An 18,175-nucleotide genomic window follows, 5' to 3' on the forward strand; every position below is an offset into this window, starting at 1 on the left:
GATATTTTATTTCACCTGCCCAACATTATTAGCAATATGTATTTACTTTCTGTAAGAAATTCAGTGTTTCAGAAAACACTGAAAATCAAACATTCTCATTACTGCTATCATGCACCCAGGTTGGAACAATCGATTTATCAAAACAAGAAAAAAAAAAAAACTTGATTCTGCTCATAAAATACATCAAAGTTTCCCTTTACAATAAAGCCAATATGAATTATAAAATTCTGTTTTCAAGAGAAATCTCACAGACCAATTTGAAATGTTAAGAATAGATATATATGATAGATTTCTTTTAAATTTATATTGATTTTTTTTGCTTTCTAGTTCATCCATTAAAAAAAAAAAACCAAAACATTGAATTTTTTTTAAAGATTTATTTGAGAGAGAGAGCATGAGAGAGAGAAAGAGAGCTTGTGAGCAAGCACAAGCACGGGGGAGGGGCAGAAGGAGAGGGAGAGGCTGACTCCTGGTGAGCAGGGAGCCTGATGCAGGACTCAATCCCAGGACCCTGGGATCATGACCTGAGCTGAAGGCAGATAGATGCTTAACCATCTCAGCACTCAGGCACCCAAAATACTGATTTCTTAAAATTAAAATTAGGATCTATGATTCAGACTTTAGATCATTTACTAGTTCCCTCCTTCTATTATCTTACTTTCCCTTTCCCTCCTTAGGAAAGTTACATCTGTTTTACAGATGAAACTGTGGAACCAGATAAATATTGAGGTCTAAAATCCTAAGACTTTAAGTACTTTCTCAAAACCAGTTGCATACATTTCTCTAAAATTCTAAGATGCTTCAAAAGCCCAATCCAAATCTAAAGTTGAAAAATGCTACAAATTTCAAATTATAATAATAAAAATAGGTCTTAATATATTAAGTTTATCAAGTAGCTTAAATGAAAACAATGATAACTTTCTATTAAAAATAACTGGAAATACTCCAAAAACCCATTTTTACATGGGAAAGTAGAGACAGAGGACACACGAAACTCAACTATGAAACTGAGATGATCACAAAATAGAAGCTCTAGAGTCACCATCCTGTCACATTACAGATTAGATTGAAAGCAATCTGTATCAAAATCTCAGCTGGCTCCCTTGCAGAAATTAGTAAAATGACCCTTAAATTCATACGGAAATGGAAGGGACCTAGAAGAGCCAGAAGAATCTTGGGAAAGAAGTACAAAGTTGGAACTCACACTTTCCAATTTCAAAACTTACTACATAAAGCTACAGTAACCAAGACAGTGTGGTCCTGACATTAGGACAGACATAAAGATCAATGAAACAGAGTTGAGAGTCCAATAAGCCTTCACATTTACAGTCAACTGATTACTGACAAGAGTACCAGGACAGTTCGCTAAGGAGAGAATAGTCTTCAACAAACTCTGTCAGGACAACTGGAAAGCCGCACGCAAAAGAATGAAGCTGGGCCCCCTATCTCACACCTTAGACAAAAATTAATTCAAAATGGATGCAAAATGTACATACAAGGCTAAAACTGTAAATCTCTTAAAAGAAAACATAGGTATACATCTTTGTGACCTTGAATTAAATGGTTTCTTAGATACAACAGCAAATGCACAGCAACAAAAGAAAAAATAAACTAGACTTTTTCAAAACTAAAAACTTTTGTGCTTCAGAGGACATGATCAAGAAAGTGAAAAGACCAAAAAAAAAAAAAAAAGGTGAAAAGACAACTCACAGAATGGGAAATTTGTAAATTATATATTGTGTAAGGGACTTGTATCGAGTATATAAAAGAACTCTTACCACTCAACAATGAACAGACAACCCAATTTTTAAAAAAGGCAAAGGATCTAAATAGACATTTTTCCAAAAGAAGGTATATAGCCAATAAACATGTGAAAAGATGCTCAACATCATTAATCATAAACGGGGAAATGCAAATCAAAACTACATTGAGATACTACTTTATATCTATTAGAATATAGTGGGTACATAGCTAAAATATAAAAGGCAAACAATAACAAGTATTGACAAGGACACAGACAAATGGGAACCTTCATACACTACTACTGAAAATGTAAAATGGCACAACCATTTTGGGAAAGCAGACTGGCAGCTCCCCAAAATGGTCCACAGAGTTACTATATGACCCAGGAATTCAACTTCTAGGTATAAACTCAGAAAATTGAAAACATATATTCACATAAAAACCGGTACATAGGGGTGCCTGGGTGGCTCAGTGGGTTAAAGCCTCTGCCTTCGGCTCTGTCCGTGATTTCAGGGTCCTGGGATCGAGCCCCAAATCGGGCTCTCTGCTCAGCAGGGAGCCTGCTTCCTCTTCTCTCTCTGCCTGCTTCTCTACCTATTTGTGATCTCTGTCAAATGAATAAATAAAATCTTAAAGAAAACAAAACAAAACAAAAAACCAACTGGTACATGGAATGTTCACAGCAGCGTTATTTGTAATAGCCAAAAAGTGGCAACAACCCAAATGTCCACCAACTGATGAATAAACTTACAGTATGTCTAGGGGCTGCCTGAGTGGCTCGGCAGACTGAGCATCTAGCTCTTGATTTCAGCTCAGGTCATGATCTCGGGGGCTGTGAGACTGAGCCCTGCATCAGGCTCCACACTCAGCAGGGTGTCGGGTTTGAAGATTCTCTCCCTCTGCCCTTCCCCCAACTTGCATATGTGCATGCACTCTCTCCAGAATAGACAAATCTTTTTTTTTAAGATTTTATTTATTTATTTGACAGACAGAAATCACAAGTAGGTAGAGAGGCAGGCAGAGAGAGAGGAGGAAGCAGGCTCCCTGCTGAGCAAAGAGCCCGATGTGGGGCTCGATCCCAGGACCCTGGGATCATGACCTGAGCCGAAGGCAGAGGCTTTAATCCACTAAGCCACCCAGGGGCCCCCAGAATAGACAAATCTTAAAAAAAAAAGAAAAGAAAAGAAAATATGATATGCCTATAGAGTATTATTCAGCCATAAAAGGTAATGAAGTACCTACACATGGTATACCATGGATAAACCTTGAAAACAGAACGGTCAGTGAGAGAAGCTAGATGCAAAAAGCCACATATCGTATGACACCACTTGCACAAAATGTCCAGAATATGCAAATCCATGCAGACAGAATGGATGAGTAGTTGCTTAAGGCTGGAAGTTTTGAGCAAAACTGGGAATAACTGCTAATGGGTACAGAGTTTCTTTTTGGAGTGACAGAAAATATTCTGAAACTAGATGGTGGTATTATTACATAACTGTGAATATACTACTAAAAACTGCTGACATATCTTTTAAAAGGGTGAATTTTATGTGAATTTTATCTCAATAAAGTTTATTTTTCTTTTTCCAAGAATATTTTATTTATTTGAGAGAAAGTGAGGGACAGAGCGTAAGTGGAGGGAGAGCGGCAAAGGAAGAGGGAGTAGTAGACTCTCTGCTGAGTTAGGAGCCCGATTTGGGGCTCCAACCCAGGACCCTGGGATCATGATTGGAGCCAAAGGTAGATGCTTAACCGACTGAGCCACCCAGGTACCCCGATAAAGCTTTATTTTAAAGAAGACAGAGAATATAATTTAATTTTTAAAGTAACTCACGGGCACACTACTATGCTTCTGTCTCTGTTTTAAGGGTTTTCTTTTGGCCTCCTTCTTCCATATTCTGTAACTCTGCTTGCTGTACTATGCTTACTTTTTCTTCTTTTTTAAAAGATTGTTATTTATTTGTCAGAGAGAGAGAGAGTGCACGTGCGCGGCTGCACACACTCAAGTAGGGGAAGCAGCAGGCAGAGGGAGAGAGAGAAGCAGGCACCCCACTGAGCAGGGAGCCCAGTGAGGAGCTCAATCCCAGGACCCTGGGATCATGATCTGAGCCGAAGGCAGCTGCTTAACGACTAAGCCAACCAGGTGCCTCCTGTGTCTACTTCTAAGAGTCTTTTCCATTCTTTTCTAGTTGGTTGGAGGTAGAAAACTAGAAACTCAAGCTTATTACAAATAATACAGTAAACACTAGCTAATATTGCTCTTAACACATCAGGGGTAAACTATACATCTCTATAATGGCTTACTTCTAGGTCTTAGTATTCTGACTAAATACTGGAAGACTGTCACATTACTACACAACCATTCCAGACCCTGGGCTCTTTTTTCTTTCTTTTATCTTCTTTTTTTCAAAGATTTTATTTACTTATTTGATAGAGATCACAAGTAGGCAGAGTGGCAGGCAGAGAGAAAGGGGGGAAGCAGGCTCCCTGCTGACCAGAGAACCCAATGCAGGGCTCGATCCAAGGACCCTGAGATCATGACCCGAGCCGGAGGCAGAGGCTTAACCCACTGAGCCACCCAGGTGCCCCAAACCCTAGGCTCTTAAGCCAATCAAAGATGCCTCTGATATAAACCATCCTCCAACTGGTGCTGTAGACAAAGATATGGACACAGAGCCAGAAGGCTTAGATGCTAGCAATGGCTCTGACATTAACCAGTAGAAAGTCTTTCCACTGGAAACTCTAGACCTTGGTTTCTCTTATCTATAAACCAAACAACTGACCTAGTTTCCTGCCGAATCCATGGCCATGCCCTTTTCACACGTGACACAAATATGTGGTCCCTAAAAAAGTGCTTACACATAAAAATATCAAAGGCACCAAAATAAAGGAGTAAAAGTAATAGCATACTTACGGGTACGATCCCTGTTCCAGGCATGACAGGTGATTGGCTCTAGTAAAAACTGATGTAGGGACATTATTCTTAGTGTTTTCAAAGGATAGAAAGCTGTAATAAACAACAGAAAAAGCATTTAAAAGGCAGGCAACACACATTTAAGTTATCTGGGGATTCCAAAATGTTTGGGGATGAATAAAACATTACTGTCCCATTAAAAAAATCAATCTCAATGTCAAAACTAAATCATTTATATACAACAAGCACTGTAACTACCAATGTACCAATGTACAGTTTATTCTGTCAAGGGTCATCAAGGGACTCCAAAACCATGAGTTAAAGACTACTGGGGTACAGGATAGTCAGAGTCTCAAATTATCACCCCACAGATTATTTACTAATTTCAAAGAGAGAAAAATGAGCCTTAACAACAAAAAAAAATTCTGGCAGTCACCATCTTACCAAGGGATCAAACTTATTATTGAAAAGACTGGAACAATCTAATCTGATGGGCTTCCCAATGGGAGGAAACAAAGTACACACATCATCACTTAAAAATAGTGACTACTTAATTTATCATCCAGACCAGAAAATGTTTAAGAAAGCAGAAAGGGGCATTATTAATTATGTTGTGACAACAGGTCACAGGACTATCCTGGAGAAACCTGGTAATACGGCCAACCCACCTAACAAGTATCTGCCACACATATTTGATTTAAATCCAATCAAGACCCAGACCTACTTCCCAGTTTTGAGGAAATAAAGGGGAGTAGAATGAGTCAAATAACACAAAGGGGGAGTAAAAAGTTCAAACCAGAATATATATATGCTATCCTAGAAAACAACTGGCCTGGACTATTATTCATAAAAGGCAACGGGTGTGAAGCAGACTGTTCTAGATTAAAAGAGCTATGAAAATCAAATTCGACAAATGACACTTGATTGCAATCTATTTTTATAATAGCCATAGGAGACATATTTGGTACAATAAGGAAAATATGAATTTGTACTACATATTACATAACAATATGGAGTTATTTCCAATGTCTTTTTTTTTTTTTGAAGATTTTATTTATTTATTTGACAGACAGAGATCACAAGTAGGCAGAGAGACAGGCAGAGAGAGGGAGGAAGCAGGCTCCCTGCCGAGCAGAGAGCCCGATGCGGGGCTCGATCCCAGGACCCTGAGACCATGACCTGAGCCGAAGGCAGAGGCTTAACCCACTGAGCCACCCAGGAGCCCCTATTTCCAATGTCTTAACTGCAACTGTTTGCCATTAGATAGCGTGTACTAACTGAGGAGATAAAGATGTGAAGTGTTTAAGGATGAAGTGTCATGATTTCTGTAATTTATTTTCAGTACTTCAGGACAACAGGTAGATTATACAATATAAAGCGCAAATTTGGCAAAATGTTAACAACTGGAAAATCTACACAAAGAGTATACTAATCAGGTGTTACATTGCTCTTTAAACTTTTTACTGAAAATGAAAAGCAGGAATCTGTGAAACATCGTTAAATTAAAAATCAAATAAAATTCTCTATTTCATAGATATCCAAATCTAGATCCAAAGAGGCAACTATGACCTGAAATAAGGGAAATCTTTTTTTAAAAAGCAGCCAGATCCTCCTCTATCATTTCTAAGAGACATTCTTAGAATACTTTTTTTTAAGGTTTTTTTTTTTTTTAGATTTTACTTATTTATTTATTTGACAGACAGAGATCACAAGTAGGCAGAGAGGCAGGCAGAGAGAGAGGAGGAAGCAGGCTCCCCGCTGAGCAGAGAGCCCACTGTGGGGCTCAATCCCAGGACTCCGGGATCATAACCTGAGCTGAAGGCAGAGGCTTTAACCCACTGAGCCACCCAGGCGCCCCTATTTTTTTTTTTTTTAAGATTTTATTTATTTATTTGACAGACTGAGATCACAAGTAGGCAGGGAGCAGGCAGAGAGGAGGAAGCAGGCTACCGTGGAGCAGAGAGCCCGATGCAGGGCTTGATCCCAGGACCCTGGGATCATGACCTGAGCCAAAGGCAGAGGCTTTAACCCACTGAACCACCCACAAACCCCTCTTAGAATACTGTAAATACAACTTTAAATACACAACACTCTGAAGTTTCAATACATTTCAGTACAAGTCTTTAACCTAGGGTGGAGAGTGCAATGTAGACAGGAATTTGGATGTAAATAGGAAATGAATGGAAAGGACAGCAGGTTATGAAGTGAACAAAGTTCAGCAGACAAAACAGAAATCAATCTCAGTGGAAGGCAGAAGAAATGTCTCTGTTAATTGTTGTAAAGGAATCCAAAAGTCAAAAAGAAATGAAGTGCACCCTTAAATAAAACATATGATACCTTAAACTGGCAGAGAAATGTCAGTGTTTCATAGTCTACTCTAAAGTGAAGATATTTAGGTCACTGGTTTTTTACTCTTACATGTTCTAGAAAGCAAACTGCAACTCACAAGTAAAGAAAACCAGCCTCTACCTGGAAATTAAAAAAAAAAAAAGTTTTAAACGAATTCAAATGAGGCTGCTTAATGTGTTTTTTTTTAAAACTTCCAGATGCTCACTGCATGATTCTCTCTTTACAGCTGATATCAGATACTCACCCTTCACAACAGCTTTTACTCACAGTTACTCAAAATAACGTACCCTGTCACAAATATCTCAATTAAAAGCAATTTAGTTCAAAAGCCATATTTTAAAGGCTCATTTGTTAATTAAAACAAAACTGGCCTACAAATAATTCAACATGACTACACACAATAAAAGCATGTTATTTCATGTATAGTTAAAAAAGGAACAGTTGCAAAGACGTTCTCATTCTTTAACCAGCTTTTCTTTAAAGACATTTTTTTTTAAGATTTTATTTATTTATTTGACAGACAGAGATCACAAGTAGGCAGAGAGGCAGGCAGAGAGAGAAGGGAAGCAGACTCCCTGCCGAGCAGAGAGCCTGATGTGGGGCTCGATCCCAGGATGCTGGGATCACGACCTGAGCCAAAGGCAGAGGTAACCCACTGAGCCACCCAGGCGCCCCTAAAGACTTATTTTTAAGTAATCTCTACACTCATAGTGAAACTTGAATTTACAATCCTGAGATCAAGAATTGCATGCTCCGGGGCACCTGGGTGGCTCAGTGGGTTAAGCCTCTGCCTTTGGCTCAGGTCATGATCCCAGCATCATGGGATCGAGGCCCACATCAGGCTCTCTGCTCAGCAGGGAGTCTGCTTCCCTTCTCTCTCTGCCTGCCTCTCTGCCTACTTGTGATCTCTGTCAAATAAACAAATAAAATCTAAAAAAAAAAAAATTGCATTCTCCACTGACTGAGCCAGCCAAGCATCCCTCAACTCAGTTTAAGCAAAGTAGCAAAGCTTTCAAAAGAGGTAAACATTTTCATAATGGCATAATTACTTTCTAAAATTGCATTTCTAAGTTTGTTATATCATTCAAGTTCCATATGTGCAGATACACTCAGACCTGTACTTCATTTATAATCATGTAGATATTTAAAGTCTGTAGAGTACAACACTCGTTTGTCAAATTTATAAGGCACCCAGTAAACAGAGTCTGTATTCATCAAACTCAGTGAGTGCAGGAGAGTAATAGCATGAATTCTGTCCCAAGAAAAAGATACTTTCTGTTATAGCATGATAATTCTTTTTTTTTTTTTTTTAAGATTTTATTTATTTATTTGACAGACAGAGATCACAAGTAGATGGAGAGGCAGGCAGAGAGAGAGAGAGAGAGAGGGAAGCAGGCTCCTTGCTGAGCAGAGAGCCCGATGTGGGACTCGATCCCAGGACCCTGAGATCATGACCTGAGCCGAAGGCAGCAGCTTAACCCACCGAGCCACCCAGGCGCCCAGCATGATAATTCTAATTCTAAACTCTAATATTTAAGTGACACCTGAAAACTTTTGTCTTAATGAGAGTAGGTAAGAGAAAAAGGGACAATAAATGTGGTGACATGAAATTTGACCAGCTTCTATTGTTAAGGTCTTATTGTAGAGCACTGAGAGAAAAAATGACTTATAATGATTTATAGTATGATTCCAGGCACTCGCCCTACAACCCAACTCCTTTTTTTATCTATCACTTTGAGTACAGTCATTCTGATGTATGGTTGCCATGGCCTCTGGAGCCAAGGGGACCTGAGTTTGAATCTCGGCTTGATCACATACTGGCTATGAAACCCATCGCAGGTCACTTAACAGCTCTAAATCTCATTAAAAAAAAAAAAAAAAGTAAAACGGACATGTCACTGACATCCCAACGCTGTAGGTATGAGGATTAAATGAGATAACATGTGAAAACGTGTAGTACAAAGCGTAGCTCAGAAGTGATGCTGAGTTAGTTCCCTCTCGTCCTTTGACCCAAAGCTTCTGAACCATATCTAGAAGTACAGACTAGTTATTATCCTCTGAACCTGGAAATGTCTACATACATTTTGAATTCTTGGCCCTGAAGCCTAAAAGTATTTGTACAGTGAAGATTTAAGTTCCTTGTTTAGGATCAGTTTCCAACACCGTGATTCATCCAGTTTCTAATTGCTCTCATTACCCAACCCAGCAATCCCAGGTACTCCAACAAGGTCACCACACCCTCCACAACATTCTGAGACAGGTTTCGATGCCAGGCACCAGCCTCACTGGCAGATCACTTTAAACTTCTTTATGCAGAATTTGTTTCAGCATAGGATTAGTTAACTAGATCAAAACACAGCACTCTTATTCCAAGCAAGTGTTTTATTTTTCCAAGATAATCCCCTCCTTTAATTGTGATAAGTAGATAAATTAACCTTGGAAGGTTTCTGAATACTATGGTAGGAAGCAGCCAGTTACACCCACTCCCTGACAGGGTAAAAACACCCTCCAGACTGATACCCTCTCCTTTTTCCTTAGATACCTGAAAAACCCAGGACCTACCTGAAACCAAAAGGTGAGATAAAATTGATTTAAGAGCGCCTGGGTGGCTCAGGTCATGATCCTAGAGTTCTGGGAATGAGGCCCTCATCAGGCTCTCTGTTCAGCAGGGAGCTTGCTTCTCCCTCTCTCTCTCTGCCTGCCTCTCTGCCTACTTGTGATCTCTCTCTCTCTCTCTGTCAAATAAATAAATAAAATCTTTTAAAAAATTGATTTAAAAAAGAAAAGAGCTGAACTAGTTTAACTTCAGTAATTCAGCCAATGAGTTGAAGTAGATAAAAGTAGGTTAACATTTCCTTCAAGTTCCAGAGTTGCAGTATGAGAACAGATGGCTTTCTAATCAAAGATTCTAAGCTACAATTTATTAAGTGTCTACCATGTTCCCAGCAGTGTAGTTAAGTACAGGGATAGGGCCAGACACATAAATAACATCTGACACTTTCCTGGTCCTCCTGTCTGGGCAGAGGTGGGGCGGGGGGCGAGGTTAGGAAAGGACGAGAAGATACATATGAACAGAATCCTCAGAACAGTAGGAACAGCTAGTATTTATTAAGCACCTACTCTGGGCCAGGTACTATTCTAGGCAATTAATGCAAATAAGCTCACTTGATTAAAAAAAAAAAAAAAAAGCCCTAAGAACCTTCCTACTGCAGACGAGGAAACAGGGACTCTAAGAAGCAATATTCCCAAAGAAGTGGTGGTGCCGGGACTGGAATAGGGGCTGTCCTATTGGAGGGGCTGGAACGTGAAAGAGGGTACATAAAAGGCCCCACGGAGAGAGCAGGGGCGGGTTTGTGCGTTACTGACTTAAGAGAAGGCGGCACTCGAGCGGAGGAAGCTTAAAGAACTCTGGGGAGGGTCTTTCAAGTTCAGGAACGCCCCCCAGTCCCCGCAAGAGCTCAAAGATTGAGGGCTCCCCTAGACAGGACCGGGACCGTCCAGGGTCGCCCACCGCGCAGTACCTATTATTCTAGATGCTAAAGAAAGGAACGTTCGTCGCGAAGCTCGACGAGGGGGAAGGGCATCTCATTTACTACAATTTTACAGATTGTGATAAACGCCCATCATAGAGGAGCAAACGGGGCTAAGAAGCGCAGGTGAAGAAGCCGCTAATTCTGGCACCGAGCAGGCTCGGAGCTGGAAAATCTGGAGAGAAGCGATCTATGTGTGTGGGAACCCCAGGGGCTCAGCGGGCCCCACGGAGAATGGGGATCCCCCGCCCCCACCGGAGGCCGGGCCAGGAGACCCGGCCCGCCCCTGAGCCCAGCGGCCTATGCCCCCGCCTCACCGCCCCCGCGGGTTCAACTCCGGTGCGAAGCCGGCCCAATGGCGGTCGACAGGGCCAGGAGCTCGCCCTGCTGTCCCTTACCTGGGATCCGGGCAGTGCGGACCTGCTCGGAGCGGCGAATTCGCGGACTCTGGTCAGTCGACGCGAACAGGCTCCGGCGGGCGCGGGCGGAGGACCGAGGCCCAGAGGGAGCGGCTGACAGATCCCGGAAATGGCCACGGCGCCTGCGCGGAGCGGTCGCGCGGCTCTTTGCGCACGCGCTTAGCTTGGGAGCGCGGCCCGAGTGCCGCGCGGGTGCGGCGAGGGGAGGGTCCGAGGTTCTGAGCGCCCCCTTGCAAAGGGGTGTCGCACACCGGCTCGAAGGTGGTGGCGAAGCAGCGTGGATGGCTTCTTCTTTTCCTCAGAAAGTTTTCTCAGCCTCGCGGACCGAGGTGTGGAGCCTTGGCGCTTTCCACAAGTGCTTTTGTCAGAAAACGAATTAGAACTGAGGCCCTTTCCAGCCACGGGACCCGACGAACGACTACATTTTTCTCCCTTCAGGGAGAAGTTTCCCTCTTCAAAGCCAGTTTCCTTCTGTGGAAAGCCTCTGAGATCCTCCCCGAGGAACCTTCTCGACCTCTTTTCGATCGGAATCACATGTTCCCTGCTCCCAAAATGGCGCCATAGGACAGAGGAGTTGAGGGAATTCATCTCCCCCTCCCAGCCCCACAAACACGTGGAGACTGTGCTTGCTGTACAGTTGAGGCTTCTGAACCCCACTTCCTGCTGGACTTGGCTCCCCTGAACCCACAGAAATCCCGGAGCAGCACTCCTTTCGTTTGAGGCCACTGCAGGTCCCCAACAGAGTGCCTCTTGTGGCTTTCAAGCTTGACCCCAGTGCTTGCTCAGAAGGTGATGTTCACAAAAGTGAAGTCACATTCCTCATCTCAGAGTCACGCTCTGTTTTGTAGGGTTAGTTAACCCAGCTGCCCAAGGAGCACGAATACACTGGAAGTAAATTGGTTTTATTTTGTCCCATGGCCACAAAGTTTTTGGACCTAGGGAGGTGGAGAACAGATGGAGAGAGGAGAAAGACCATTTTAAATTAATTACCTCCCTCCCAGTGACAGTATCTTGGCCCAGGAAGGACAGCACAAATGGCAGCAGAGATCCTCATGTGTCTGCAGGTTACATGAACTAATCCAGAAGTATGTAGATTTGGTATCTGGAGTCAAAATACCAACTATTTAGATCCCACTTCTTCACAAAAAACAGTTCCTTCTTTGAAGGAGTTTATAATTAGGGTAGATGAGAATAACACAAAGATCCATAGACCTCGATGAAGGTGTTGCTACAAGTTGGTGCCAGGACTGGCCTCCTGATACATGGTCCAGAGCATTTCCATTACCTCATGCCCTGGTTATAAGAGCCACTGGAGTTACAAGGAGGGTGAGTTGTTTTTAGTGTTTGTTTTTTTTTACATGCCTAATGACACTCATCTAGTATCCCAAATGAGGATTCTCTTTTAAAAAATTAGTTCCAGGGAAGGTGGTACTTAGAAATGGGAAATGGGAGGAAGTGAAGGGTTGTATACAGTCATGAAATGATTTTGTTTGCCTTATTGATTCAGTGGAATAGGAACAGGATTGAATTGGAATTTGGTCAAACTTCAAGTTATCAGGTATTTAATGAGTACTCACCAAATGCCAAGATTTGTGTTAAGCATTTCAAGAAATGTACACAAGGGTTGGGTAAGAGCTTTCTGTCCTCAAGGAGCCCAGAAGCTAGGGTAATAGTAGTTCACACATAATTTTAAGTACAAGGAAATACACAATGACTTAAACCTGGAAGATTCTACTTAATATTTGTTGAATGAAACTGTGAATGAATGAAATAAACAATCTGGGTTTTCAAAGAACACAGAGGTTACTACCAGTTATGAGTGGGAGAAAGGGCTTACATAGATACATCAGGAAAGTACCCAATCATAGGTCAGAAAGATTACATGTTTGCAAAGGCCTAAAGATTCCATCTGCTCAGGAGGGCCTTGATTTAGTATCTGGAATGTGGTTTGGGGGGGGTGGTAAGAAGGTTGGTTCTCCCTTGAGCCCCACCTGGACAATGAACACTTACTGCCAGTCTACCTCCATTTTTAAAAAAAAAAATTTAAAAGATTTTTATTTATTGATTTGATAGGGAGCATAATCATGGGGAACAGCAGGGAGAGGGACAAGCCAATTCCCTGCAGAGCAGGGAGCCTGATGCAGAGCTTGATCCCAGCACTGTGGGATGCTGACCTGAGCTGAAAGCAGATGCTTAACTGACTGAGCCACCCAGCTGCCCCACTTTTTAGAAAAAAATTTAAAGTAATCTCTATACCCAATGTGGGGCTTAAACTCATGACCCCTGAGATCAAGAGTCTCATGCTCTACCAATTGAGCCAACCAGATTCACGTCTCCCTCCATTTTGTATCTTACATTGGTTAATTCTTACCACCTACTCACCACAAAGACTGTTGGAAATATTTATTGAATCAATGCCTATAAAAGCTATAAGAAAACAAAAGGACAGAAACACAAATGCATACTCTGTGTTAATGGTTAATAATGCTTATGCTTTAGATGCTGCCCTAATTGCCCACTCCTTTAGATATTGTCCTCAGTGGTTCCAAGGAGGGAAAGTTTCCTATGGAAAGGATCTTATGCAATTCAATACAGAGGACTGAAAAATGCATGCAAATTCTTGCGCTTTAGGCGACTAACCAGTTCATTTCCATAGCACAGGGATGGTACCACTTAGTTTGCGGTGTATGTAGAGGTATAAGGTAGTCTCAGATGGTATATAAATACTATACTATCACAGACATCATTCTTATGAGACAAACATGAGCAAACTTATGAATACCAGGGATTGTTTTCCTAATTTGGTAAGTAAAATCTGTAGTTCACTGGCCTGTAAATCTGGAGGCTGACAGCCACGTACATATTTTGCTTCTAACGCTTTTTCCATGTTACGCAAATTCAGGTTATTTTTTTTTAAAGAGTTTATTTATTTATTTGACAGAGATCACAAGTAGGCAGAGAGGCAGGCAGAGAGAGAGGAAGAAGCAGCCTCCCTGCTGAGCAGAGCCCCCGATGCGGGGCTTGATCCCAGGACCCTGAGATCATGACCCGAGCTGAAGGCAGAGTATTAACCACTGAGCTACCCAGGCGCCCCAATTCAAGTTATTTTAATAGAAAGATGTATAATGGAGTACTTAAGATCTTGAGTTCATTGATGTTGGAAATAGAACTGTGTTCAAATTTTGGTTTTGCAGATTATCATCTATATGTTTTTGGACAAATCAGTAAACGTCTCTTAAATTTATCTGTCAAATGAGGATTATAGTTTCCATCTCTTAGGGTTGTTCCTTAGGATTAAAATAGAGAATGTATACAAAATGTGTGTCTGTCCTTGGCTTATTAAAAGTAGTCAATAAATTGTGGCAGTTATTTTTTGAATGTAAAGTACCAAGTTGGTTGTCACAATTTATTGTTTCCCAATTGTTTTCTTCCAATCTGTGGCTTCTCTTCATATATTATCTTAGTTAATATCTTTCAAAGAGCAGAAGTGCTTAATTTTGAGGAAGTCCATTTATCTGTTATCATGTAAGGACTCATTAACTAAGGTTCCTGGGTGGCTCAGTCAGTTAAGCGTCTGCCTTCAGCTCAGGTCATGATCCCAGGGTCCTGGGATCAAGTACCACATTCCACCTTGGGCTCCCTGCTCAGCAGGGAGTCTGCTTCTCCCTCTTCCCTTCACCCTCGTTGTGTTCTCTCTCACTCTCTTGCTCTCTCAGATAAATAAATAAAATCTTTAAAAAAGTGAAATCTTTGACTAATCCAAGGTTATACAGATTTTATATAGATTTCCTTTTTTTCTAGAAGTTTTATATATAGATTGATTTTAGAGTGTTAAGCTAAGCTCGTGTTGTTGCAAAAAGTCCTCCTTGGTCTTTTTTTTTTTTCTTCAGATTTTATTTATTTGTCAGAGAGCACAAGCAGGGGAAGCAGTAGGCAGGGCAGACAGAGGTGGCGGTTGGGGTAGAGATTACATTAAAAAAATTCTTTAGAGGCTGTAAGCAGTCTCCTCAAAAAATACTATCAAAAGTAATAAAGTCAAAGCAAATACTTAAAAAAAAGGAATTTAGCAATTTAAAATCTTGGCTTAGAAAGGATACTGTTTTGCAGTTTACTTTTCTGGTAATTTTTTTTTTTTTAGTTTTGGTATTTGAGTAATTTTGGCTTCATAACAACTTCAGAAGTATTCTTTTAAATTTTCTGTGAGAGTTTGTGTAGAATTGGCATTTCTTAGTTTTTAAACATGGGAGTTTAAAGTTATATTTTTGTGATTGATTTATGCCTTAATTGAATAATTTATATGTTAGTTACTAATTTGTTTTTGCTTGCTTGTTTTAATTACTAAGAAAGATGTCTTAATATCTCCCAAGTGGTCATGGAGTTGTCTCTTTCTACTCTCTGTTATTTTTTTCTTTGTACATTTTAAGGCTATATTATAGGTGCCTCTATGTTATAGAATTGTTATGTCTTATGAGTTAGATGTTGTATCATTATGAAATATTCCTTCTTTAAAAAATATTTATTTGATAGTGAGAGCACACAGACACGTGCAAGCACATGAGTAGAAGGAGGGACAGTGGTAGTGGGAGAGAAGCAGACTCCATGCTGAGTAGGGAGTCTAACTCCAGGCTAAGTCTTACCACCCTGAGATCATGACCTGAGCCAAAATGAAGAGTCAGATGTTTAACTGACTGAGCCACCCTGGAGCTCCCCCCACATTTTTTTAAAGTAAGCTGTACACCCAGCATGGGGCTTAAACTAACAACCCTGAGATCAAGAGTCCCATGGGACACCAACTAAGCCAGCCATGTGCCCTGGAATATTCCTTTCTAATAGTGCTTTTGCTCTTAATACTTACCTCTCTGATATTAATATAGCTGTACCAGCTTTATTTGGGTTAGGGTTTGCCTAGTATATCTTTTTTTTCTTTTTACTTTTTACTTTTCTATAAGTTTATGCTTTTAGATATGTTGCTCATAAACAGCTTGCAGTTGCTTTTTTTTTTTTTTAAGATTTTATTTATTCATTTGGCAGAGAAAGAGAGAGTACAGGCAGGGGGAGCAGTAGGTAGCGTGAGAGGGAGAAGCAGGAGCCCTGCTGAGCAGGGAACCCCATGCAGAACTGGATCCCAGGACCCTGGGATCATGACCTGAGCTGAAGACTGCCACTTAACCAAATGAGCCACCCAGGCATCCCTACGCAGATGGTTTTTGATTACAGTATATTTATCTTTTAACTGAAATATCCATCCATTTACACTTCAAGTAATTACTGATATATTTGAATTTAACTCAATCATCTTATTATATGCTTATTTTGTCCTGATTATTCTGTTTTTTTTTCCCTCTCTCCTTTCTTGCCTTCTTTTGGATTGATTTTTTTTATTATTTCATTTTCAAGAATTAATTTAGAAGTGTGTTGGAGCGTGCTCACACTGGCTCGTGAGAACAGCTTGTGCTGTCTTTTCCCAAATTCATGTTCAGTAACCTCTTGTTGGTAGCTTGAAATCGGCGACCGTGGGAGCATTTATACTATAGAGAGTAGCAAAGGCTGCAGATCAGGGCTTTTTTCCTACAGAGCACACCAGTGATCAGTACTTTCTTTTCCTGGGTAATGCTAAGGTCTTAGATTACCTTAACTCCCTTATTATTCTTCTCCATAGTTAGATGCTATTCTTGTCACACATTTTAATTCTATAATAAATATTGTGTATTTGCCATGTACTGGAGTTCCTGTGGGATTGTTTCCATTACCAACTCGTTTTGACTGGTTCTCATTTTGTATTCTCGTCCTCTTCTATGGTTGGTTATCAATGCTGTGTCTAACATTTTAATTTTTAAATTACGTAGGAATAATTTCAGACCTAAAATGATTTTATCTTTGCCCAGATAAAATTTTCATTCTCATTTTGCCAAGTGCCTGAGGATGTCAGCAATCTGGGATCACCTTAAACTAATTTTAGGATTGGGGATTTTTCTGGGCCATTCAGATGACTCAAGGCTGGGAAGAATGTTCTTGAGAAGAATATTCATCTTCTAATTCACCCTTATTCCTAGTGTCCCATCCCAAAGCACAGATGTGATGGCTAATTTTGTTTGTCAACATAACTGAGCCCAGATATTTGGTCAAATATTATTCTGGGTGTTTCTGTGAGGGTGTTTTTGGATGAGATTGACATTTTATTTTATTTATTTTTTATTTATTTATTTTTTTAAAAAAAGATTTTATTTATTTATTTATTTATTTGTCAGAGAGAGAGAGAGAGAGAGAGCGAGCACAGGCAGACAGAATGGCAGGCAGAGGCAGAGGGAGAAGCAGGCTCCCCGCCAAGCAAGGAGCCCGATGTGGGACTTGATCCCAGGACGCTGGGATCATGACCTGAGCCGAAGGCAGCTGCTTAACCAACTGAGCCACCCAGGTGTCCCAGAGATTGACATTTTAGATTGGCAGGCTGAATAAAGCAGATTGCCCTCCATAATGTGGGTGAACATCATCCAATAGTAGCATCTATTTACCATTCAATAAAGCAAGAGGCTGACCACTCCCAAGTAAGAAAGAATTCCTTCCTCTTGATAGCCTTTGAACTGCAACATTGGCTCTTTCTGGTTGTCAGGCAGTTCTGGCCTTCAGCCTTGAACAGGAATATCAACTGTGCAGATTTTTTGCTTGCTAGCCTCCATAATCATATAAGGCAATTCCTTTTTTTTTTTTTTTTTTTTAAGATTTTACTTATTTATTTGACACACAGAGAGAGATCACAAGTAGGCAGAGAGGCAGGCAGAGAGAGAGGGGGAAGCAGGCTCCCTGCTGAGCAGAGAGCCCGATGCGGGGCTCAATCCCAGGACCCTGGGATCATGACCTGAGCTGAAGGCAGAGGCTTTAACCCACTGAGCCACCCAAGCGCCCCAAGACAATTCCTTTTATTATGTGTTTTTATATCTGTGTATCTACTGATGTAACTGTAGATCTGTCTGTATCTGTCTATTTGCTACTGTTTTTGTTTTCCTGGGGATCCCTGACTACTACAACAGAGGTTTACCAGGACCCTTGTTTTTGGAGGACCCTGAACTCCATCTTTTGTCTCCATAGTATGATAGACTTTTAAGAAGTACTGTTCAGGTTCTTAGCCACCTCGTCTGGAATCAACCAATAGTCTGTGGGGTAAAGCAGTCCTAAAATGCAACTCTCACTCTCTGATGTTCGCTTTTCTCTTGGATATTGAC

The 18,175-nt window shown here is 40.9% G+C and overlaps 1 protein-coding gene across 1 annotated transcript in view; it reads right to left on the reverse strand.

Annotated features, from left to right (window-relative positions):
* ARPC1A (actin related protein 2/3 complex subunit 1A) overlaps positions 1-11,068 on the reverse strand; it is a 32,481-nt gene extending 21,413 nt beyond the window's left edge. The window contains exons 1-2 of the mRNA XM_032872662.1: positions 10,935-11,068; positions 4,658-4,750 (exon numbers count right to left, since the gene is read on the reverse strand). Coding sequence (XP_032728553.1) covers positions 4,658-4,721 — 64 coding nt within the window. The 5' untranslated portion in view covers positions 4,722-4,750; positions 10,935-11,068. The remainder of the gene's footprint in view (positions 1-4,657; positions 4,751-10,934) is intronic.
* Between the last annotated feature and the right edge of the window lie 7,107 nt (positions 11,069-18,175).

The sequence above is a fragment of the Lontra canadensis genome, unplaced genomic scaffold (assembly GCF_010015895.1).
Source record: "Lontra canadensis isolate GAN:19392208 unplaced genomic scaffold, GSC_riverotter_1.0 scaffold45, whole genome shotgun sequence".
Lineage (NCBI taxonomy): Eukaryota > Metazoa > Chordata > Mammalia > Carnivora > Mustelidae > Lontra > Lontra canadensis.